The 24350-nt window shown below is 45.2% G+C and overlaps 1 protein-coding gene across 1 annotated transcript; it reads right to left on the minus strand.

Annotated features, from left to right (window-relative positions):
• Positions 1-188: 188 nt before the first annotated feature.
• Pxmp4 (peroxisomal membrane protein 4) lies at positions 189-15044 on the minus strand. Its single transcript, XM_076851704.1, has 4 exons — positions 14859-15044; positions 8590-8652; positions 4844-5042; positions 189-3232 (listed from the first exon to the last, which is right to left on the minus strand). Exons 1-4 carry the CDS (start codon positions 14969-14971, stop codon positions 2969-2971), a joined length of 639 nt encoding a protein of 212 aa, XP_076707819.1. The 5' UTR covers positions 14972-15044; the 3' UTR covers positions 189-2968.
• Positions 15045-24350: the final 9306 nt, after the last annotated feature.

Consider the following 24350-nt stretch of genomic DNA (forward strand, 5'->3'; position numbering starts at 1 on the left):
AGGGAGATGCCATCTGTGAGGGAAACCTATTCTTAGAGAGCAGAGACAGTCGGTGGTGGAGCAGACCTACCCCACAGCAGTGGGGGGACCCCAGGAGGGCAGGCGGCCAAGGCCAGGGAGCAGGGCAGGCTAAGAGCGGGGTGCACTCAGTTCTCAGGACCTCGCATCCATCTGCATCAGACGCCATGTTAGAAATAATGACATTTATTGAGTGTTCACTTTTATATGTCGAATCAATTAATCACCCAGACCCTCCTAAGGCAGGAGCTGTTACAAAGCTACTTTACAGATGAGGAGACAGAGGCACGAAGGGTCAGTCACTTGCCCAAGAGGGGCCAGGCCAGGTCTTGAGCCCAGGCGGTCTGGTTCCAAAGCCCATGTCCCTAACTGCCATGTCATGCTCACTCTCCACCTGCTGTACAGAGGCCAATTTTAGTTTGGGTTTCCCCAACAGCAGACCCTGAGGCAAGGACTTGAGTGGTTTGAGGGGGAAGTGACCCCAGGAAGCACTGGCAGAGGCTCAAGAAAGAGTGCAGGGAGGGCGTGACTTTGAGCCAGCCCACTGTGGTCTCCTGAGGCTCCATCCAGCTGGGGAGCTCTGGGGGCCAGCACAGGGCTCAAGCCTAGGGTTTCCCCCACCAGAGGGGGAGCTGCAGCTGGAGAAGCGGAACCCAGTGACAGGCGAATCCTCAGGCAGGAGATGGTGGCAACAGGAGAGGTGGTTGGTTGCGTGGAAGTGGCAGGTTGGAGGAGGTGGAGCAGGTCACGCTCCCCACCACCTCATCAGTACAACCTGCTTTGAGATGGCCCGACCACCCCCCGGACACCTCCACAGTGAGGGCAAGGAGCCCCAGAATCACCTCCCCTGAGCTTGCAGCCAACCGTGCTAGGAGCACTGCCTGTCCAATCCGACATGATGCCACCTCAGTCACCCCACACTGTGACGCACTGGTCACAGGGAATAATGATGGTTGGCTCTGTCATGCCCCACACCACCCTGCTACTTGGGGTGGGGCTCAGGGCTGCGGCACCAGCCTCATCTGGGAGTCCTGGGTGGGGGGAGCCTGTCTGATCCCCAACCCAGACCCAATCCATCAGAATCCAATTTTTACAAGCTCTCTAGTGACTTTTGTGGACATTTCTAGTAACTTCTAAGATACAAAAGGATATGGAAGTGGTACGTGTGTTAATGGAAGTATTCCTAGTAGACCGAGGGTCCCAGACTGATAGCCTATGGACCATGTCTTCCTGGAGACTTGTTCTGCACAGTGGTTTGAAAAAATTCCACTGGCACTTAGGCTCTGATCCACTGTGCCCGTCACTTTCCACTGCAGAGCACCCCAAACATTTCCATTTATGCCACTAGGGACGACTGCAGGCATCTGAGTTGGTACCCCTTTGGGGCCAGATCCTATGACTAGCTAATATTTGCATGGCATGGCTTAGATTTCAAAATTTAAAACAAGGCACTAAAAAAGACATGGGTTTTGGAATCAGGCAGATCTGGGTTCAAATACTAATTTGGCTGTTACATGAACTGTATTCCCTGGGCAGGTTACCTCCTCTCTCTGACCCTCAGTTTTTACATCCATAAAATGGGGATCAACAGACACACTTGCAGTGTCACTGTTTGGATTAAAAATAAAAATATGCAAAGCACCCAGGAGGAAATTAGAACTCACTAAGTGGAAGGAATCAGTAGTAGTGGCAGAAGTTGTAGTTGTAAGAGTCCAATGTGGACACTGGGTATTATTATGATTATTCTCATTTTATGAGAAATTGAGGCTCTGAGAGGTCGAGAACCTTCCCCAAGGGTTCACAGTAGAGTGGGAGCACAAAAGTCATATCCTCCAGCTCTAGATCTGCACTGTCCACTAGAAACTTCTTCGGGAATAGAAGTGTTCTGTATCTGTGTTGCTTGATATAGAAGCCACTAACCCCATGTGGCTACTGGGTACTGGAATGTAGCTCATCCAAACTGAGGTGTATCGGAAGTATTAAATATGCACTGATTTTTTTTGGGGGGGGGAGTACTGGGGTTTGAACCCAGGGGCACTCTACACTGAGCTACATCCCTAGTCCTTTTTCTTTTATTTTGAGACAGGGTCTTGCTAAATTTCCAAGGCTGTCCTCAAGCTTGCAATCTTCCTGCCTCAGCCTCCCAAGTCACTGGGATTCCAAGTGTGTGCCATTGTGCCTGGCCACACACCTGATTTTGAAGATTTAGTATAAGAAAAGAGACGGTAAAATATCTCACTATGCTAATCATTTGTTGAAATTATAATGTTTTGTTAACATTAGGTCAAAATATATAATTAAAATTAATCCCATCTGTTTCTTTCTATTTTTTTTTTTTTTTTTAATGTTGGCTTCTAGGAAAAAAAAAGTTTTTCCTGGTAGCACTGAGGATTAAACCCAGGGCCTCACAAAGGCTAGACAAGTTCCCTACCACTGAGTTACATCCCCAGCCCTAGAAAAAAAAATCTAACTCCATGTATGACTCATATTATGTTTCTACTGGACAGTGCGGTTCTAGAACTTCTCCAATACAACACCAGAGACAGGAACTTCATATTTCTTTAAAAAGTATTTGCAACCCGCTGCCCACCATCCAGGTGCCCTCTGTTACAGAAGAACAATGGAAGAATGAACATACCCACCAGAAAGAGACCCTCTCTAAGGATCCTCTTCTGGGCTGGAGGACCCCTGAAGCCCAGAGACCTTGCCCTGGTCATGGAGGGCAGCAGCGTGGACTCCTCAACCTGACTCAGCCGTCTGTCGGACTGTCGCACTGTTCAAAGTACCTACTGAGACGTGAAAATCTGTGCTTTTACTTCCACAAATGGAGCCCTGGGATGAGCCAAGTCGGAGTGTGAGGCCTGACTTCGAGAAGGCAGGACCCTCTGGAGGGTGTGCCCAGCGGAGCTCGCCAGGTGCCTGCGGGGCGGGGTGAGCACCTGGGAGCCGCCTACTTGGAAGCTTGGCTCTTGTTGTAGATGAGGAAGTCCGAGAGGTCGTGCCACACGTTGCTGTCCTCGTACAGGTAGGTCATGGAGGACTGCAGCGAGGGCTGCAGCGTGGGCCGGTGATACTCAAAGAGCCACAGGACGAGCCCCCAAACCACTGCCGTGTAGAGAGGGAACGGGTCCCACCGGAGCTCGGGGATGTAGCCCTTCTCCACGCCCAGGCGGCACAGCGCGAAGAGGACACGCGACGTCAGGTACATGTTGATCTGCGGAGAGGGGTGCCTGGGTTACTCATGGACATGGCCACCGGGGACCCTCCTCCCACCCCAGTCCCCACACCGGGACCTCTCCTGGGCTGGGGCCCAGTGCTCCTCAAAGTAGGTGTGCAAGATGGTGTGAGGCGGCAGGTGGCAGACATCTAGGATTTCTAGTTGTCTGCTATTTATTACTCTTTTTCACTATATATATATGTATATATTTTAAATAAATATACCTGGTTCAAAACCAAAAGGTAACTTGATATCAAAAATATAGTCCATAACAGGAGATTTTGATAAACTGAATCTCTTTGAAATTTAAAAATTTTCTCTGTGAAAATCCATGTGAAGAGATTGAAAAGAAGAGCTGGAGCCAGGACAGTGTATGCCTGTGATCCCAGACTCAGGAGGCTGAGGCAGGAGGATCACCAGTTTGAGACCGGGCACAGCAACTTAGTGAGGCCCTAAGCAAATCAGTGACAAACAGTCTTTTTTTTTTTTTTTTTTTTTGAGGGGGCGGGTACTAGGTATTGAACTCAGGGGCACTCAACCACTGGGCCAAATTCCCCAGCCCGGATTTGTGTTTTATTTAGAGACAGGGTCTCATTGAGTTGCTTAGTGCCTCACTTTTCGCTGAGGCTGGCTTTGAATTCCTGATCCTCCTGTCTCAGCCTCCTGAGCAGCTAGGATTACAGGCATGAGCCACCACGCCCAGGAGACCTTGTCTGAGAATTAAAGGGGGGGGTTAAGAATAGAGGTATTTTGGATTAGCCAGAGGGGAGTGAAGGGAGAGAGGGGGCATGGGGGTAGGAATGATAGAATGAGCTGGACATTACTACCCTATGTGTATATATGATTACACAGCCTGTGTAACTCTTCATCTCGTACAACCAGAAGAATGAGAAGTTATACTCCATTTATGTATGATGTGTCAAAATGCATTCAACTGTCATGTATAACTAATTAGAACAAATAAAGAAAAAACAAACAAACAAACAAAATGATGTGGCTCAGTGGTAAAATGGTAACTGGCCCTGAGCTCAATCCCTAGTACCAAAAGAAGAAGAAGAATAGCTATAGATGAGAGAAGGAGAGAGATACTTATGAAAATATATCTGTCAAAGCATTAGTACCTTTGAACTTGTGATCCTCCTGCCTCAGCCCCCCAAGCCACCAGGATTACAGGTGTGTGCCACCTGTGCCCAGTTTACAGAGCAAATTTTTAAAAAACAATTTATTTTCCCTAGAGAGCAATGTAACATTGACTTGGGAGACATGAGTTCCAGGCAGTTGCTGGATTTACAGATGGGGAAACAGAGGGGAGAAGTGACCTTCAAGGACTGGCCAGTCACAGACCTCAGACATGGAAGATAGTCAAGGGTTCATCTTCAACTCCCACCCCGAGCTTTATACCTAAACTTTGTCCTGCCCCCCAGCCCCACCTGAGGGGGATTTTTTTTTTTTTTAAGAGAGAATTTTAATATTTTATTTTTTAGTTTTCGGCGAACACAACATCTTTGTTTGTATGTGGTGCTAAGGATCGAACCCGGGCCACACGCATGCCAGGCGAGTGCACTACCGCTTGAGCCACATCCCCAGCCCAGTGAGGGGGATTTTTACCTGGCTGTTGATGTTATTGTTGTCTCCAAACAATAGGAAGCCCCCGATGAAGGCAGCCAGGAACGAGTGCGACTGGTAGGTCTTGCCCTGTGTGTGGGACTGCAGGGCGCAGAGGCCCTTGTAGACAAACACGAAGCAAGCCAGATTCCGGGAGTGGGTGTAGGTGGCCTGCAGAATGGCTCGAAGTTTGTCCCGGAGGCTGCACAGACACAGGGAGCTCCCGTGAGAGTGGGCCCAGCTGTTCCAAGGGCAGTTACCCATCACACACGTTGAAAGTCAACTAGGCGAGGAGCTCTAGGGCAGAAGCTTGTTAAGCCTAGACTGCAGCTCTCTCAACAGATTGGGCCTTCACCACTGCCACCTGGTCCCTGACACCCACGCAGGGAATGCCACCACACCCTGTCCCCATACCCTACTTTCTTTTCATGGCTCTTTTCACCACCTGACCTTTCCTGGTTTGTATCATGTTCCATTATCCCTACCCCCACACCTGGAAGGTAGTGTCCAGATCTGGCTTACTCATCTGCAGGGCCCAGGACAGGGCCGGGCACATAGTAGGTCTTAAAAAAAAATACTTTTTGAGCTGGGCACAGTGGTGCATGCCTGTAATCCCAGTGGCTTCGGAGGCTGAGACAGGAGGATCTTGAGTTCAAAGCTAGCCTCACCAAAAGTGAGGCACTAATCAACTCAGTGAGACCCTATCTCTAAATAAAATACCAAATAGGGCTGGGGATGGGGCTCAGTGGTTGGGTACCCCTGAGTTCAATCCCTGGTACCAAACCAAACAAAACAAAACTTTTTGAACATGTGAAGAAATGAAAGAGTGGCTGTTTCCCCAGTTTGAGCCGGGTCTGGGGACATGATTCCAAGAAAAACCCGATATGCTTGCTGCCCTCATGGGAATTATGAGGGGACTATGACATAATGACAAAATGAGGGTCCAACTTCGACAAAAGATGGTACCAGGGTCTGAAAGATGGGGAGGAATCAATGAAGTCAGGTGGGGAGAGAGGACCATCCCAGGCACAGGACTCAGCATGTGCAGAGTCCCTGAGGAGGGACAGAGCATGGGGTAAAGGAACAGAGAGGGACCACTGTGGCTATGAGTAGAGAATGTGTGGGGAGAATGATGCAGGGCAGCAGGAGGAGGGGCCACCCTGAGCTTTGTCTTCATCCTGAAAGGGGACCGGTTTAATAGAGGTGATTCTTTTGAGGATCACTAGGGGGCGCTGGGAACCGCAGCAAGCCTGTAATCCCAACTACTGGCGAGGCTGAGGCAGGAGGATGGCAAATTGGAGGCAATTTAGCAAAACCCTATCTCAAAATTAAAATAAAAAGGGCTAGGGATGGATCTCAGTGGTAGAGCGCATGCCCAGTATATATGAGACCTTGGGTTAAACCCCCAGACTACAAAACAAAAAAATCCCACTAGGTGGCAGTAAAGAGATGGTGGGAGAAGCCGGGTGTACACCTCTCAATCAGGAATACCACATCTGAGAGCCTTCAAGGACCCTAAAGGAGTGAGGTGGGTTCATTGGGCCCACTGGAAATTTGCTAGGAGCAGCTGGTTCTTGCCCCACCAGAACATGGGTCCCAGCATTGTCAGTTCTAAGGAAAGAAAGCTGGATTTCCCTGTGAAATCTCAGTCCGGGCCAGTTTTTGCTCACCTAGGTCACTGCCCCTGTCTCCTAATGGACACCTACTTCTGTTTGTTTGAGACAGGCTCTCAATATGTTGCATGGCCTTGAACTCGTGATCCTACTGCCTCAGCCTCCTGAGCAGCTGGCCTCTCCCTGACAGTCTGTGGCACCACTGTCAGCCTATGCACACACCTACTCTGGCCACTCCCACCTCCCCTGCCAATCTCTTCTTAACCCGGCTGTACATTAGTAACCCTCACACCACTGCAGTAAGTCAGATAAGCCAGACACAGTGGCATGTGCTGGTAGTCCCAGCCACTTGTGAGGCTGAGGCAGGAGGATGGAAGCCAGGAGTTTGAGGCCAGCCTGGACAACACAGCAAGACCCCCATCCCCATGGAGGGGGTCAATGGCAACTCCTGTTTAAAATCTTACAACAGCTTCCTGTTTTACTAAAGGAAAAGCCGAATTCCTCTCTCTGGCCTTAAGCTGGACAGCCTGACCCAGGTTGCTGCTGTGACCCTCCTCTGTCCTCTCCCCTTCAACCACCTAGCTCCTGCCTCCTCAGATTCACTGGGCATGATCCCACCTGAGTCTTTGCGCTGACCATTCTAGCACTCTAGAATGCTCCTTCCCCTGGTGACTGCATGGCCAGCTCTTTTACCCACTCTAGTCATGATGCCACCGTCACTTTCTTTTCTTTTTCTTTTTTTTGGGGGGGTAGGGGATACCAGGGATTGAACTCAGGGGCACTCAACCACTGAGCCACATCCCCAGCCCTATTTTGTGTTTTATTTAGAGATAGGGTCTCTCTGCATTGCTCAACACCTTGCTTTTGCTGAAGGTGGCTTTGAACTTGTGATCCTCCCACCTCAGCCTCCCGAGCTGCTGGGATTACAGGTCCGGCTGCCAATATCACTTTCTCATGGAAGCTCTCACTACTGAATTTGGCAGCCTGCCTGCCTACAGCACCCTCCACTCTTCCCTCTCCTGCTCCAATTTTTCTTTTCCACAGTCTGTTTCACCCTCTGACACCCCATCTGCTTTCTTTATTTATATGCTGGCTTTCTGCCACCTGCTGCTAGAAGATAAGCTCTAGGAAGGCAGGAATCATTGTTTTGTTTTGTTTTTGGTACTGAGAATTGAACTCAGGACACTTAACCACTGAGCCACGTCCCCAGTCTATTTTGTATTTTATTTAGAAACAGGGTCTCATGGAGTTGCTTAGTGCCTCGCTAAGCTGCCGAGGCTGGCTTTGAACTTGCTGTCTCTCCTGTCTCAGCCTCTTGAGCTTCTGCGATCACAGCACCACAATCATAGTTTTCACTGTTGTATCCCTGGTACCTAGAACACTGTCTGGCACATAGTAAATAAATATTTTATAGTTAAGTAAATAAATATTTTCCTCACCTTTCACCTCACCATCCCTGTCCTCCTGATAAACATTTGTTAAATTAATCAGTTAAAAAAAAAAAAAGTTCAGAGGGTTAAAAACCCAAACAAAAATAAACCAACAAAATAAAAATACAAAATGAGAAACTCTTGCGAGTTGGACGTGGTTGGTAGGCAGCCTGAGTGTGACCCCTACAAGCTCCAGGTAGGTCACTGCACCACAAGATGTCTTCTGAGAAGGGAAGAGTTATGGGAGATCAGAAGGAAGACAGAGATGCTTGAGTGAGGGAGGAGGGATCAAAGACAACTTTGCAGAGGACAGAGCCACAGAGAGCAGGTGTAGGTTGACAGGAGGGAAGTAAAGGTGTGGAGGAGGAGGACAGGGCATCCTGGAGGTGGGTGGAGCTGGGCAAATGGAAGTGGAACGACTTGTGGTAAATGCATGGAAAGGTACGGAGCTCTGTGTGCCCAGGGCATCCTAGGGTGGACAGAGTGGGGACAGAGCTGAGGCCAGGCTACAGAAGGCACTGAAGGCCAGGCCTGGAAGTTGGGCTTCTTTGGAAAACAGTGGGGAGCCTGGGCATTTTCAAGCAAGGACGTGGGACCAGAGCTGGAGTTAGGTACAGCAGGGCCCAGGCTCCACCCAGCCAGGCACTACTATCTTCCTGGCACAGAGGGTGGAGCTGGTTTGACGGACGCCCAGAACGGGTGGTACCTGCCACTCCTGAAGAGGAAGGTCATGACCAGTGCGTGAGGGGCCCGGATTTTGACTCCATAGCTGCAGAAACAAAAGAAAATAGTTACTCTGGCATCACGGGCTCGTAGCTTCTTTTTGGACACCCCCTTTGAACCCTGTCCCCTTTCCCCATTCCTCATTCTGATACCCCTCAGGGAAAGGAAATAATGATGGCTCCCCAGTGAGATCTGGGTTCAAGCTCAGCTCTTCTTATCCTGTGGATGGACACAGCTAGTCATTGGACATCTCTGAGCCTCAGTTTCCCCAACTGTAAAAAGAGATGCAAACCCTCGGGGTTCTGGGCATAATTCTGATGGAAGCTGCTAACCTCCCTGCAGTTCCTGACATGCCCGGCCCCTGCCGTCCTGCCCTGGTCCACAGCGTGCTCTTCCCTGACCCTCCCCAGCCACCTTTTCTCCCTCAGCTTTCTAATCTCAGCTGGACCTCCTGACCCTTAAGACGAGGTTTGGGCAATATTTATTGCCCCACAGACCCCCAAACTTCTCTGCAGCTCTTTTTTTTAAAATTTGTTTTGGTACCAGGGATCGAACCCACGGGCGCTTAACCAGTGAGCCACGTCCCCAGTCCTTTTGTGTTTTAGTTAGAGACACGGTCTTAACTAGGTTGCTGAGGCTGGCTTTGAATTCTAGATCCTCCTGCCTCAGCCTCTCAAACTGCTGGGATCACAGGTGAGCACCACTACGCCTGGCTCTCTGAAGCTCTTTTTTTTTTTTTTTTTTTTTATTGGTTGTTCAAAACATTACAAAGCTCTTGACATATCATATTTCATACATTTGATTCAAGTGGGTTATGAACTCCCATTTTTACCCCCGTATACAGATTGCAGAATCACATCGGTTACACATCCACGTTTTTACATATTGCCATACTAGTGACTGTTGTATTCTGCTATCTTTCTGCAGCTCTTCATATGCCCAATTTAAAGGCTCATTTATCCCTAGTAATTTATCCTTTTATAGTTAACTCCCTCCTCCACTGGACTGTGGGCTCTATGAGGACAGGGACTGGGTCTTGTTTGTCCTCTGCAGAGTCCCCAAGCACCCAGAAGGATACCTAACATATGCTCAGTAAATGATTACTGATTGGCTGATTCTATTAGAGTCCTTAATTACTCATGAGGGAAGGTGATTTCTAGAAGGTTCTATCTTCAGCTTAGTCCAACTTAAGAGATTCCCTAAAACATCTGTCATGTAACATTTTTAATGTATTTTTTCAGTTGTAGGTGGACACAATACCTTTACTTTATTTTATTTAAAAATAAATAATAAATAGCACCACATAGGTGCTAAGGCTCAAACCCAGTGCCTCATCTGTGCTAAGCAAACGCTCTACCACTGAGCCCCAGCCCATCACGTAACATTTCACTTTCTTCTACATGTTTAATACATATGTTTTGACAACTATTATACACTGGACCCCAAGTTTTTAATTATTCATTAAAGAAAGACTAGACATTTAAAATGATTTGACAGAAATACATCACAATGTTTTTTCCTGATCTTGAGAAATATGGGAGTTTACTTATTATTCTTTTGGGTAATGGAGATTGAACCCAGGGCAAACCCTACCACTGAGCTACATCTTCAGCCTGGGAATTTGTTTTTATTTGCTTTTTTAACCTTTTAGCACTTCCAAAATGATCTCTAATAATCATGCATTGATTGACTGTACTAGGGATTTAACCCAGAGGTACTTTATCACTAAGCTACATCTTTAGTCAGGGTCTTACTCATTTTCTGAGGCTCACCTTGAACTAGTAATCCTCTTGTCTTCATGTCCCAAGTCGCTGGGATTGTAGGCATGTCCGCCGCACCCAGCTAAGCACTGCTTTTAGATGGTACATACTTGCCTCTTTTTAAAATTCAAATCTCTTCCCTCTGACTGTCCTTTCAACTTTCTCCTTTGAGCATCTGGGATTGTATGAACAAAACAGTGTTCACCTTCACTGTTTTAAAAATGGGTAGTGGGCTGGGCACAGCACACACCTGTAGTCCCAGTTGCTTGGGAGTCTGAGACAGGAGTTCAAAGCCAGTCTCAGCAACGGTGAAGTGCTAAGCAACTCAGTGAGACTCTGTCTCTAATAAAATACAAAATTGGGCTGGAGATGTGGCTCAGGGCTTGGGTGCCCCTAAATTCAATCCCTGGTATCCCCCCACCAAAAAAACAAACAAACCAACAAACAAAAAAAAACGTGTAGTAGAAAGACAATGGCAGTTGGCATCAAAGCCCTACCATGTTTTGCTGGGTGAACTTAGATAAATCACTTAACCTCTGAGCTTTCCTTTCCCCATCAATGAAAGGTATTCTCCTCAGACATGGTGGCACATATATGTAATCCCAGTGATCTGGGAGATGGAGACAGGAGGATCATAAATTCAAGGCCAGCCTCAGCAACTTAGCAAGATCCTAAGCAACTCAGTGACACCCTGTCTCAAGACAAAAACTAAAAATGGCTGGAGGTGTACCTCAGTGATAAAGCATCCCTGGGTTCAATCTCCAGTACCCCAAAATTTTAAAAATAAAAAACAAAAGGTATTCTCCATTTCACATAAGATATAACACATGTAAACGATTCTAGCACATCTTTATATGCTAGGTAAGCTAGGTAAGCACCCTACCACTGAATTACATCTCTAACCCATTAACCAATATTTTTTTTTTTTTTTTTTTTGGTACCAGGGATTAAACTCAGGGCATTCTACCACTGAGCCACATCCCCAGCCCTACTTTTGTATTTTATTTAGAGACAGGGTCTCACTAAGTTGCTTAGCACCTCATTTTTGCTGATTCTGACTTTGAATTCACAATCCTCCTACCTCAGCCTCCAGAGCAGCTGGGATTATAGGTGTGCACTACCATGCCCAGCTCCATTAACTAATTTTTTAAAAAATGAAATTAGCAAGGTGCAGTGGGATTATGCACCTGTAATCCCAGCTATTCAGGAGGCTGAAGTAGGAGGATTGCAAATTTGAGGTCAGCTTGGGCAATTTAATGAGATTGCCTCAAAATAAATTTAAAAATGAGCTGAAAATGTAGCTCAGTGGTAGAGTACTTGCTGAATATATGCACAAGGCCCTGGGTTCTATCATCAGTGTCAAAAAGAACAATGAGAAAGAAATTTTAAAATGTCAACAATTTAAAGCTGGTTATAAACTGGGTGTGGTGGCGTACCCCTGTAATCCCAGCAGCTCTGGAGGCTGAAGCAGGAGGAGCGCAGTTCAAAGCCAGTCTTAGCAAATTAGTGAAGCCCTAAGCAATTTATTTTATTTTTTAAAGAGAGAGAGAGAGAGAGAGAGAGAGAGAGAGAGAGAGAGAGAGAATTTTAATATTTATTTTTTAGTTTTCGGCGGACACAACATCTTTGTTTGTATGTGGTGCTGAGAATCGAACCTGGGCCAGCGCCCTACCACTTGAGCCACATCCCCAGCCCTGAGGCCCTAAGCAATTTAATGAGACCCTGTCTCAAATAAAAATACAACAAAAGGATTGGGGATGTGGCTCAGTGGTTAAGTGCCCCTGGGTTCAATCCCCAGTCCCCAAACAAAACAAAACAAAAAAACTGGTTTATGGTTGCAGAGGCCACTCAACCTCCTGTCCTCTCCCTGCCTGACAGTAAGCAGGAGGCCCAGAGCCCCCATCTCAGCTCAGGAAGCTGTCTTCCTCTAGGACCCTCCAGAGCCACATCTATGTCTCCTGCACAGAGAGGCCTTGAGCCTTCTCCAGTTGACCAAAGCTAAATGGCCCTTCCTTTTACCCCAAACACAATCAGAACAGTGCCCCCAACTCCCTATATCAGCCAAGCCCCTTCCCAAAGTCCTCAAACTATAATGAGATTTGTCATAGCCAAGAGTGGTTGATATGATCCGGCAAGATCCAGTCAGTTACTCTCCTGTTCACAGGATTATTCTTTTAAATGGATCAAGGAGTACTTAAAGGACATAATGATAGGACGATGTCATGTCCTGGAGAGTCCTGACTTGGATAAAGTAGCTATAGAGGACACTTGTGGGACAGCTGAAACAATCTGACTATTGACTGAGCAAGGGTCAATATTATAGAATTCTTATCATTAATTGATTAAATGCAATCATGACACTTTAGCCGTATAGGAAAATGCTTTTAGTTTTAGAGAAGCGCTATGAAATATTTCAGGAGTAAAGTTTGACACTGAAATATTGAGGAGTGAAACATCAGAGTGAGTTAAATTTTTACCAAGTTCAAACACCTCCGTCATCTAAGTTGCCTCTCTAAATGAATAGCCTCTCTTCACAAACAGGATATTCTTTTCCACCTCCAGATTTCATTCTGATCATTCCCTTGCTGGGGATGCCCTCCTTTCTCTGGAAAAATCCCAACTTCAGAAAACAACTACCACCTCCTGTGAAAGACATTTGTCACCTGGTACTGCCATGGTAGTTTAACTCAGACTTCCCCTTTGGACTTGAGGTCCTTACAGATGGGCATAGTTTTGTAGCACCAACCAGTAATCCAGTTGCTGCCTTTGAACACTCCTGAGTGGGTGAGTTGACTGTTTCCGTTTTATAGAGCAGGAAATGGAGGCCAAAAGAGATGAAGCATCATTCAGCTTCAAAGATAAAAGATCTGGGATTAGAGCCCAAGGATCTGACCCAGAAGGTGTTGGCCTTGGCTGGGAAGGTCCACTGCAGGCACAGGGACAGCTAGAGCAGAGGCAGATGTACAAAGACAACATTATTGGGCAATGCCTGCTGACCCTGGGGCTGTGTGACTCCTATTCACTTCTGTTTTGTCCTGTGAACATGTTGGCAAAGGGGATACTGATGTTATCTCAGGACTCACCCCACCCTGGTCACAAAAAGAGTGGCTGATATGATCTGGTCAGATCCAGCAGGAACTAGCTTCCACCTGCCTCTGAGTTTTTATGAAAGCCAAGAGTCTGTCATTGGGGTTGAGCATCCCTGGGCTCGAATCCTGGCTCAAGCCCTGACCAAGTGATGGGACCATGAGCAATGAGTATACTTCTCTGAGCCACAATCTTCCCATATGGGAAATGGGGACAATGGCAATACCTACTTTTCTGGCATTCATTCGTTCAATAAGTATTTGAGAATTTATAGTTATGAGGTGGGTACTGTGAATACATCAAGGGACACAGTCAGTAAACATTTCTGTCCTCATCAAGTTCACTTCCTAGTGAGGCAGTTGGACCATAAAACAAGATAGATAAGCAAATGCTTTAGCATCCCATAGTGACAAGTACCACAGAGACAAATAGAAAAGGAGGCGGAGAGATGGCCCCAGCCACGAAGAGGTGACAATTAAGCAGAGGCCTGTGAAAGGTGAGGGAGTGAGCGTGGTAGATATCACGTGACTGTAACACAATAACGGCCAACAATTATGTGGGGGGGGTAAATATTCCACACATATTGACTCAGTCCTCTGACAGTATGACTTAAGAACTCCTGTTTCATTTTACAGAAATTGAGAGAAGTTAAATGACTTGCTCAAGATCACAGATAGGTGGCACCAGGATTCAAATCTTGACAGTGCAAATGCTTGCCACCATGCCATTTTGCCACCAAGAATGTCATCTCAGGGGAACACAGGTCTTTGGTTGGTTCTCTGCTTGGTCGCCAGTTCCAACACAGTAGGCTGTCAATAAATGGTGACTGTCATGCATGAGGTTTAAAGGTGGCCAAGCTCCCTTTAGGGCACCAGCCAGGTGAAATGACCCCAAGACCTCACTCCTCAGGTTATAAAGAGGTGAAATCAATTTGCCCAGCAAATATTTGCTGCTTCTCTTACTTTCTTTGACTTCCCCCAGGAGTCCCCAGTGTCAAATGAGGACTTAGCGCCGAAGGATGTGAGCCCAAAGGCAGCCTAATGGGTGCACATAGACAGGAGGTGCCTGCTAGAGACCAGAGTCCAGTTTGTGTAGAAGGGCCGCAGAAGCCAGATAGGCCAAAGGGTGCACTGCCAGGCTGAATGAACTGGGCCCAAATAAGGGGATACAGGTGCTGGCATGGGAGGATCCAGAAACAGCGCAGTGGAAGCCCTGGCTCAGAGGTGGCAAGGCGTTTGGAAGTCAAAACCCGGCTCCCACTGCACAGATGGTGGACACCGAGTCCTAGAGACACGCGACGGCTGCTCAAGGGCACAACAGGCAGCGGCGCCGGGCCTCGAACTCGCGTCTCCAACTCAACCTGGCCGGGTCCCTCAGCCCCTCCCAGCCCTATCGCCCCACTCACACGATCCCGTTCCGGAAGCCCTTAATCAGGGCCAACGCGGCGTGGTAGCGGCGCTTGCGCAGCAGTGCGTTGACCGCCTGGAGTAGAGCCTGTAGCTGCGGCGGGGCGGCCATAGCGCGGGAGGCAAGTGGGGTGGATGGACTCAGCTGGACTCACACTGACAGGCCGGGGTTGCGGTAGCACAGCTCACCGCCTACGGAAAGCGCCGCCACGTCTTTGTACCCATAGGCTACATCTGCCGTCACTCATGTAGAGTGAGCCAATCACAAAAGCTTATTCGTCCACAACAATAATGGGACGCTTTCACTCTTAAAAATAACCGCCTGATTGGAAGGGAGAGGAGAGCTTTAGCCAATCACAATGACTCTGCCTCCGGAAGGTTGGCAAACCTGCAGTTGTCCAATTAGAAGCCACCTTTCCCTAGAGGCGTGTTCGGTTCACCGAGGGGCTTGGAAGGGGGTGTGGCAGCCATGGGCCAGCAGGGAGGCTTCCAGGAAGAGGTGGGCTTGTTGTAGTTGGAACAGACGATTTAGGTGGTGACATTAGGAGGAACCTGGCATGACGCTTCTGACTTGGTAGCCCACATCACGACCATCTTTTCAAAGCATAAATCAAGTGACACCCTAAGTGACTTCCACCAAGTCTTAAAAGCCAAACTCCTCCCCAGGGTCCACAGGAGAAGAACTTTATGCCCTGGCCCCCGCCTCCCTCACTAGTGCTACCTTCCTCACTTGCCACCTCACTCGCTCCTCTCCACCCAACAGGCTCCCTTTCTGTTCCTTGAGCTTACCAAGAACCCTTCTGCCGCAAACCCTTTGCACGTAACTATTTCCCCACCGGGTATCCTCCCCCGGAGCTCTTCCCATGGCTGACTTCCTCTCAACCTTCAGGTTTCAGCTCACACACCATGTTATCAGAGAGGCCTTCCTAGATATCCCATGGAAAATAGCACTGCTCGCTGTTAGTCTTGTTTTTCGTTTTCGTTTTGTTTTTGATGTAACCCTAATCCATACATGCTTTTGGAAGCAATGCGACTTGGCAATACAGCTTGGGGCTTTCATGTCTCAAAGCGTTTATGGGTGACATTTACATATACTGTGTGGGGTTGACACTGGCTAACAGCTACACACTGACTGATAGCTGTGACTTTTCTTTTTTTTGACCGAGGATCAAACCCAGGGGTGCTTTACCACTAGGCTACATTGCCATTTGTGTTTTTTGTTGTTGTTGTTGTTGTTGTTTTTTCTTGAAACAGGGTCTCGCTAAGTTGCCCACGCTGGTTTGTACTTTCAGTCCTCCTGCCACAGCCTCCGTAGAGTCACTGGGATTACAGGAGTGAGCAACTGTGAGTGGTTGATGGCTGTGACTTGTACCAGTGTCCCCTTGGACCATACGATATTTACCTCATGATATTATTGCCAGTAGAGACTGGTGGATCAAGCAATGTCAGAGGACAAAATCAAAGCCCAGTGAAGAAGAGAATTGCTGGATCTGTTTTATTATTAAAACTGGATTTTCTGGGTTTTTTTTTTCCCTTTTAGTAATGGTGAACTAGTATATTTAGTTAATCATTCCTCCAAAAAGTTACTTTCTTAGATAGTATATAAAACTTTTTGGGAGGTGGGGGGGGGTGGGAAGATAACCAGTTATTTAACTCAGGGGCACTCAGCAACTGAGCCACATCCCCAGTCCTATTTTGTATTTTATTTAGAGACAGAGTCTCACTGAGTTACTTAGAGCCTCTGAACTTGAGATCCTCCTGCCTCAGCCTCACAAGCTGCTGGCTTCCAGATTGGTTCTTGAACAGATAGAAAGATGTAAAGAGGGGAAAATATAGCCAGCACATGATGACCAGCAAAAAATCAGAGATACCAGACACCCAAAGTTCTGGCCAATTGATCTGCACAACAATCTCTGTGAAGATGGGGAGCAACTGAAGAAGATTAAGACCCATAGAGGCCTGTGCCACTTCTGGGCACTTCACATTTGAGGCCAGAACACCAAGACCACTGGTCACCATGTCTGTACCATAGTGTGTCCCAGAAGAAATGAGTCTATAGGAGCTGGGAATGTGGCTCAAGCGGTAGCGCGCTCGCCTGCCATGCATGCAGCCTGGGTTCGATCCTCAGCACCACATACAAACAAAGATGTTGTGTCCGCCGAGAACTAAAAAATAAATATTAAAAAAAATTCTCTCTCTCTCTCTCTCTCTCTCTCTCTCTCTCCTTAAAAGAAAAGAAAAATAGGTTGAGGCTGGGGGTTGTGGCTCAGTATCCAACCACAACTAAAAAGTAAATATTTTTAAAAAATAGGTTATAAAAAAAATAGGTTATAAAAAAAAGAAATGAGTCTATAGGCATTTTCTATTAATAAAGAGTTTATATATGTATGTGGATATATATCCTCTTATATACCAAAAAGGCATGTATTTTTATACACATATATGTATGTGGATATATATCCTCTTATAATGTCTGGGCCAATTATTGAGGCAAGCTGGTAATAAGATAATAAACAATAGAATTCAAATATTGGTGCACTAAAGCCACTTATGATATGAGGGCATTTGCAAATATTGAACCTGTGAGTTTCAGTTTGTCAACCACACAGGAAAAGAGGGAGAGAAGTGTCAGCCCATGGCCTGCCCAAAGTGGGGAGTCTTACAGCAGAATCTCCTCACATTAAGCTGAGATACTGCCCCCCAAGAGTTTCATTTTTTGCTCTAATGCGATAAGAACCCACTGATAACATGAAGAACTTGTGAAACCAGATTGGCTGGGCCCAGGGAAGTGCAGAAAACACTGTCTGGGGTTGAGCAGAACAGTTGAAGAGAAAGGACAAATTAATTGTTTGAAAGCCCTTCCTTGGGAAGTTGTAACCATTGACGAGTTCTAGTGCACCCCAGGAAGTAGAGACTGGTGAATCAAGCTATGTCAAGCTACAAACGGGGAACCTGGCTTGAGGTGATAAATAATGAAGAGTGACCCACACCCTTGACAAAAGCAAATACAAACCCTCTCTGGAGAAGGGCATATCCATCTTTGGTTTCAGGGAACCACCATAAATAATTCTTCAAGTGTGATGCCCATCACAGAGATACCAGACTCCCAAGACAATTCGAAGAACCAACAGATTAACATAGATTTCAGGTATTATAAATACAGACAGATTTTAAGAAAATAGTGCACACAAAATTCAAAGTTAGAAAATAGCAACAAATAACAAAAAAAAAAACTTTTAAAAATATAGCTAATTTGAAAAGGAACTGCATAGAAACTTTTAGAAATGTCACCTGCTATTTGCATGGAGAATTAGTCACTAAGCCATGACATCGTCTGGCATCAGCAGAGGATATTTGGAAACTCTTTGGTTTGGTAAGTTCTTCCAGGTGACATCTTTTGCTAATCCTTTTCTTACATAGATGAATAAATTCTGCCCTCACCAGCCTCCCAGAGTGGCAAGGGTAATGAGTTGCTACAATAGAAACACTTATTACCTGGTGACACTTTTTAATTTACACAACTTGAGTCTCTCAATAATAGAGACCTTTGACCAGATAAATAAAATTTATTTAATGAACATCCTGAAATACTTATTGAATACCAGAAATTGTTTTCTTTTTTGGGGGGTGTACTGGGGATTGAACTCAGGGGCACTCAACCACTGAGCCACATCCCCAGCCCTATTTTGTCTTTTATTTAGAAACAGGGTCTTACTGAGTTGCTAAGCACCTCACTGTTGCTGAGGCTGGCTTTGAACTCACAATCCTCCTGCCTCAGCCTCCTGAGAGGCTGGGAATACAGGCATTCACCACTGTGCCTGCCTTCCCCCTTCTGGAAGGCAGGCACAGTTTCTTGGCAGTGCTGAGGCCAACCCAGGGCTTCCTGCATGGTAGGGGAGTGCTGTACCACTGAGCCCCAGCTCCAGCCCCTGAATGCTTTGTTAATGATTTCCTTGTCACAACGACCTAAGAAGTAGTTTCTATAACCCTGCCCACTTATCCTCTGGGAGACTGAGGCACAGAAAAGCAAGATGATACTGATAATAAGAGATGGGGCCAGGTTGGAGTCCAGGCCTCCTGCCTTGGCTCCAGAGTCCTTTATCTTAACCACTATATTAGTTTTCAAAGGTTGCCATCACAGTATACCACAGACTGGGTGGCACAGTTCCGGAAGCTAGAGGTTCAAATTCAGGGGGTCAGTAAGTTTACTTTTTCCTGAGGCCTCTCTCCTTGGCTTGTTAATAGCCACCTTCTGTGTCCTCACATGATTGCCCGCTCTGCCCACCTCGGTGGGTCCTCGCATTTTCCATACAAGCACATCATATTGGATTAGGGCCCACTTATGTGACCTCAATCAGCCTTAGTTACCTCTGTAAAAGCCCTATCTCCAAATACAGCCACATTCTGAGGTATGTGAATTCTGGTGGCAGCGGGGGAATGTCACAAGTTCAGTCCATATCAGCTGCCATGCTTTTTTGCCTCGTCTCAATGCTGGCAAGTCTAACAAGATGGCGAGGCCCAGCGCTGCTCCCGGCGTGTTCTCTACTCCTCTTCCACTGGGAGTTTGGTTCCAGCGCCTCATGATTCTCCCCTCCCGATACAGAAGTCAACTTGTCTGGGGTAGCTGGGACACTCACTGTGGAGTGGGACACTAGAAATTTCTCAAACTTTCCCTTTTCCCTACTTGGCTCTATGCCTGGAATTACTACATGACTCCTTGTCCCAGAAGTCTCTAAGCTGCGATTAGCCACCAGATCAAGCTGTTCAGTGTCAACTAGGTGGCCCTGAGGAAATGGGACATGGGACTAATAAAATGTTGGTGTTGAAAGCTTGTGGCAGGGGGCTGCCTGCCTGCTGGGGTGGAGCTCTAGAACTCTGCATCTCGGAGCCCTTCGTGAGCTGTCCCATCAAGTCAGGGCCTTTCCATGGTTGCCTCTGTGCCAAGCCTTGAGATCCAACTTGTCCCTGGTGATGCCAATTCATGCCAACTTAATAATGAGGGCACAGTCTTGGGAAAAAGGAAAAAAGTGTTATTGCTTTGCAAGTAAAGAAGAAACACAGGGGATTCCTGTCCCAGAGGCTGCAATTCTGTCCATCAGGAGGAACAGGGAGATTTTAAAGAACTCCTTCAAGGGTTGCATCCAGTAGGGGGTCCGGGGGCACCCTAACTGTGTTAGGTATTCACTTCTTAGATCCTCTGACAGATAGCTCCTTCCTTGGCAAGTGTGTTCAAGGGCAATTAACTAGGGGAAGATAACACAGTCACCCTAATCTTGTTAGAGAGGGGGAGGGGGAGAAGAGAAAAAAAACATGTTTTTTTAAAAATAAGCCCGAGAGCAACGAGGGCCATATTCAAAAGGTGAAGTGGCCCACTGTGCCCACCCCACCACACTCCTTCAACATAGGGCTCCCCATGGAAGGAGTGGAGAAAAACAGAACCGTCAATAGCAGAGTATCACATAATAGGGGTTTTGTTAGACCAGGACGCAAGAAAACACCACTGACTCCAATTAAAATCAAATTAAAGCAAGCTTATTATTTCGACCGGCCGGGCTGCCTTTCCCTCCCAAAACGGTGGGAACAAGACAGCACCCCAGCTTTCCTGCAGCCCAGCTTTAGAGCCCAGAAAGTTACACAAAGGGGGGTTACAGATAACAGAACTCTGACAAGCATCACACTAATGGTAGTTTACATTTTTTTGCTGGCCCCGACATCAGAATTTATGAGGACCATTAGAGCCTCAGAGAGGGTCGTTGGCTGGCCAGGGAAGGCCAAGATTTGTGAGGCGTCACTAAAGTTTCAGAGAGGGCTGCTCTCTGGTCAGAGAGCCAGGCATGGGTGAGTTCAAGGCACGGGCAGGCATTCCAAGCAGGTTCAGAATTTGCAGTAATATATGGTAAAGCTGAAATTATCTTTTCATGGCTTTGTGGCAAGATGGCTCCCAATTTTAAGAAAAGATCAGGTTGGGTCTATCATTTCCCCCTTTTCTTATGTGTCTCTTTCAAATCTTTGATAGGGTAGGGGAAGAGCACTGAGGGAATTTTAATCCCTCAGGAAACAGTCTCCAACCTTTTAGAACTCACCCAAAACCGGTCTCCCTGATTTGATCTGACTTAATTAATTACTTATATTGACAGTCTATTTTTGGCTCCATTGTTGTAAGAAGAGGGGCGTCGCTCCTTTTGGCTTCTTCTGAGCTGAGAGAGGGTGACGTGAGAGGGCATGGCGTGAGGGACATGAGTTTCCTTTTAGTTCGGTTTGAAGTCTGGCTGGGGAAGAACAGGTTGTAAAGTCATCTGGGGATGGTGCTTCTATGAGAGAAACAAAAACCACGAGTACTGAATAAATGTTGCTGCAGCTGGAACATGTCACTGTATAGAAGTTCCCTCACCAGGCTTTATCGTCCCCAGTTATCAGGACTGTGAGCATAACATTTAACTTTCACTGTTACAGTTGTCCCTCCCCATAAGATACAGTTTAATAATCTAATGTCATCTGATCTTGCAAAAATTTTTTACTAGTATGATCTCTGTGTCTAATAGAGAAACCTTTAATTCTGTTACTCAGGGCTGGACAATCATACTCACAAACACCAAGCCTACCTGTGTAGGTTAGGAATAGCTGTAGGCCTTAAACTAAAAACTTCTGTCTCTGGCAGCTCCTCTTGATAGTCTCTTTTTATAGTTATCAGGTGTTTCTGTCTGAGAATCCTTCTTTGTAGCCTCCAGTCTTACTTATTTTGGGAGGCTAACATAAAGTGTATACCTTAAATAATAATAATTATTATTATTATTATTTCATTATCATTATTATTTTAAATGCCCAGGAATGGCTGTGTTTTGGTTTAAACTGTCTTTGCTCAGTGTTTAAGATGAAGCAGTCAAACTGACTTTTGTTTCTATCTATTGTTATCAGTCAGCTGAGTTTTTATGGGAGTCATTCCTGGGGAAACTTGAGAGCAGCTTCTCAGTTCTGCTAGTGCCATTTGCGCTAGGATGGGTCCAAGTCTTGCTTGACGATGTGGCTTCCCTCAGAAGCATCAGGGATGTCTCCCTTCTCTGATGACTCTCCTCTTCATAGCAAATGCCCTGATTGGCTTTCTGTTCTCCAGTGGTCTCATTAGTCTCCCTGATCGGGAGGTTATGTGGCCCAGAGTTGCAAAGCTCTTTAGAGAAGTCCCCTGTTCCCTGGATTCAGACTGACTCAGAGGGCAAGAGCCAAATATTGATTTTTCTGGTCCTTTTAATTTAACTTTAATTTTAAAACTTAATCTTAAACATCCAGCAAATAAATTTTAACAGCCTTATATTAAGAGTTCTGGGCTTTAATGTCTATAACTTTACAATTATTTATCTTTTTTTTAATTAATTGGGGCCTGTATTATCCTATCTGTCTTATAGGTGATGGCTTATTATCTTAAATTAACCCATTTTGTGTTCTTAAAGCAAACTTCTGTAAAACACTAACAGGGAATCTTTAGATCACTTATAAGGAAATTACAAAATAAAATTAACAAGAGTAAAAACATTTAGTTCGTGTAATAGCTACCCTGAATTTTTGGCTGAGTTAAACATTATATCCCCTGTTTGAGATCCTAGTAATCTTGACAGAAAAAAACAACTTTTGAACATAACTTTAAATGAACTAAAATCTGGCCTACTGCTTTCGTAGTCATTCTCACACGTAGTAAGATAGGACACAGAGACTTATCTCAGGTAAGGCAGGGCTCTTTATAAATCTTTTTTTTTTTTTCTACCTTTTTTTTGAGAGTTTTTTTAACATTTATTTTTTAGTTTTCGGCGGACACAACATTGTTTGTATGTGGTGCTGAGGATCGAACCCGGGCTGTACGCATGCCAGGTGAGCGCGCTACCGCTTGAGCCACATCCCCAGCCCTCTTTATAAATCTTAAGTGTTCTAGTTCTAAAGCTGATCTTTGTTTTTTAAATATCATTTTACAAAGTTTACATAAATTGTTTGAGGTCACATGAACATTAGCTAACACCATATGATATCACATTTAAAACATGAATTAAAGAAAGGCTGAAAGTTTTTAACCTTTACATAGATTAGGCTCTCATTAACTTAAAAATACATTTAAATTGTTTCCCAATGTAAAAAGTAACATAAAACTTTACATATCTTATTGATAACAGGTAAATAAATCTCCAATATATTTTTTTACCATACAACTTTAGAACATCATCTTGATATAATGCTCTTTTAAAGTTTTTACCTTACAGACTTGTATACCTGGAAGATATGAGCACATTAATAGCATCACAATTACATTGATGTTTTTATATTAACCAAGTTTAGCTTTTAAAGAAATGGCAGTACAATGCTCTAAAATAACAGTTCTTATTTAACCAGTTGTTTAATTTTTTTTTTTTAAAGAGAGAGGTGAGAGAGAGAGACAGACAGAGAGAATTTTTAATATTTATTTTCCAGTTTTTGGCGGACACAACATCCTTGTTTGTATGTGGTGCTGAGGATCGAACCCGGGCCGCACGCATGCCAGGCGAGCGCACTACCGCTTGAGCCACATCCCCAGCCCCCAGTTGTTTAATTTTTATGGTTGTTTGCTCTAGAAAAAAATAAAACTTAATAAACACAATGCTATGGGTAAACTTATGTTTTAAGAAATTTTTGTCTTTTTAACACATGACTGATTGTAAAAACAAACTTATACAAACTTATATAGTAAATCAATCAGATATCTAACAAAAGTACTCATGAATGAGTAATCCCATATCAAATTTACTTTACTTATTTATCAAAATATTAGACAAATGTGTTGAACAGTGTTAACCATTTTTTATTTTTTTGTTGAAGGAAAAGTTCTAGAACCAAGGCATATTAGACATTTTATAGACATTATTTTATGAGATTTTTGAACACCTAGAAAAACTTGTAAGCTTAAATTTAAAGACATTTATTTTTATCTGTTTATCTAATTTAAATTGAACTATCTAAATCACATGAATTAAAGATTTTTGGATCCACTTTTTAAAATTTGTTTTTATGAGCCCTCCTTATATATGTTAATTTGTATATCATATATATGATATACGGACATATGTATATATAGACATACAACACATAACACAAGTGTGCACACATAACAACAGTAAAGGCCTTGTAGCTTTTCGCAGGTGAAATCTCCATTGCAATGTTTTAAAAACTCCACACTTGGTCAAAGATAGAACTGATCAGAAAAACATTAACCTAGGTCTGTAGGATCAAAATCATGAGCTCAAAAAATACAGAATCTAAGAAAAAAACAAGGGTCCTAAAAAAAAAAAATGACTGGCCAGTAATAGTAAATATCATACAATTTACCTTTTTTTTTTTTTTTTTTTTTTAGGCCTCAGATCAGTCTCCTACTGAGCTTGCAGGCTTCTTTCATTTGCATTTCAACATAAGTCCTGGCTGAGGTCTGGAAGGAGCAGGGAAAAACTGCTATTCTGAGCAGACACCTCAGGCCTAAG

This window comes from Callospermophilus lateralis, chromosome 3, assembly GCF_048772815.1.
Source record: "Callospermophilus lateralis isolate mCalLat2 chromosome 3, mCalLat2.hap1, whole genome shotgun sequence".
Lineage (NCBI taxonomy): Eukaryota > Metazoa > Chordata > Mammalia > Rodentia > Sciuridae > Callospermophilus > Callospermophilus lateralis.

What these genes read in the sequence shown, in the direction of transcription:
- Pxmp4 (XM_076851704.1), bottom strand. Translation starts at nt 14,971, where the DNA reads ATGGCCGCCCCGCCGCAGCTACAGGCTCTACTCCAGGCGGTCAACGCA. An exon ending in TTCCTCTTCAGGAGTGGCAG is followed by an intron (nt 5,043 to 8,589) that starts GTACCACCCGTT and finishes GTGTCTGTGCAG; the next exon opens with CCTCCGGGACAAACTTCGAG. An exon ending in ACAATAACATCAACAGCCAG is followed by an intron (nt 3,233 to 4,843) that starts GTAAAAATCCCC and finishes CCCTCTCCGCAG; the next exon opens with ATCAACATGTACCTGACGTC.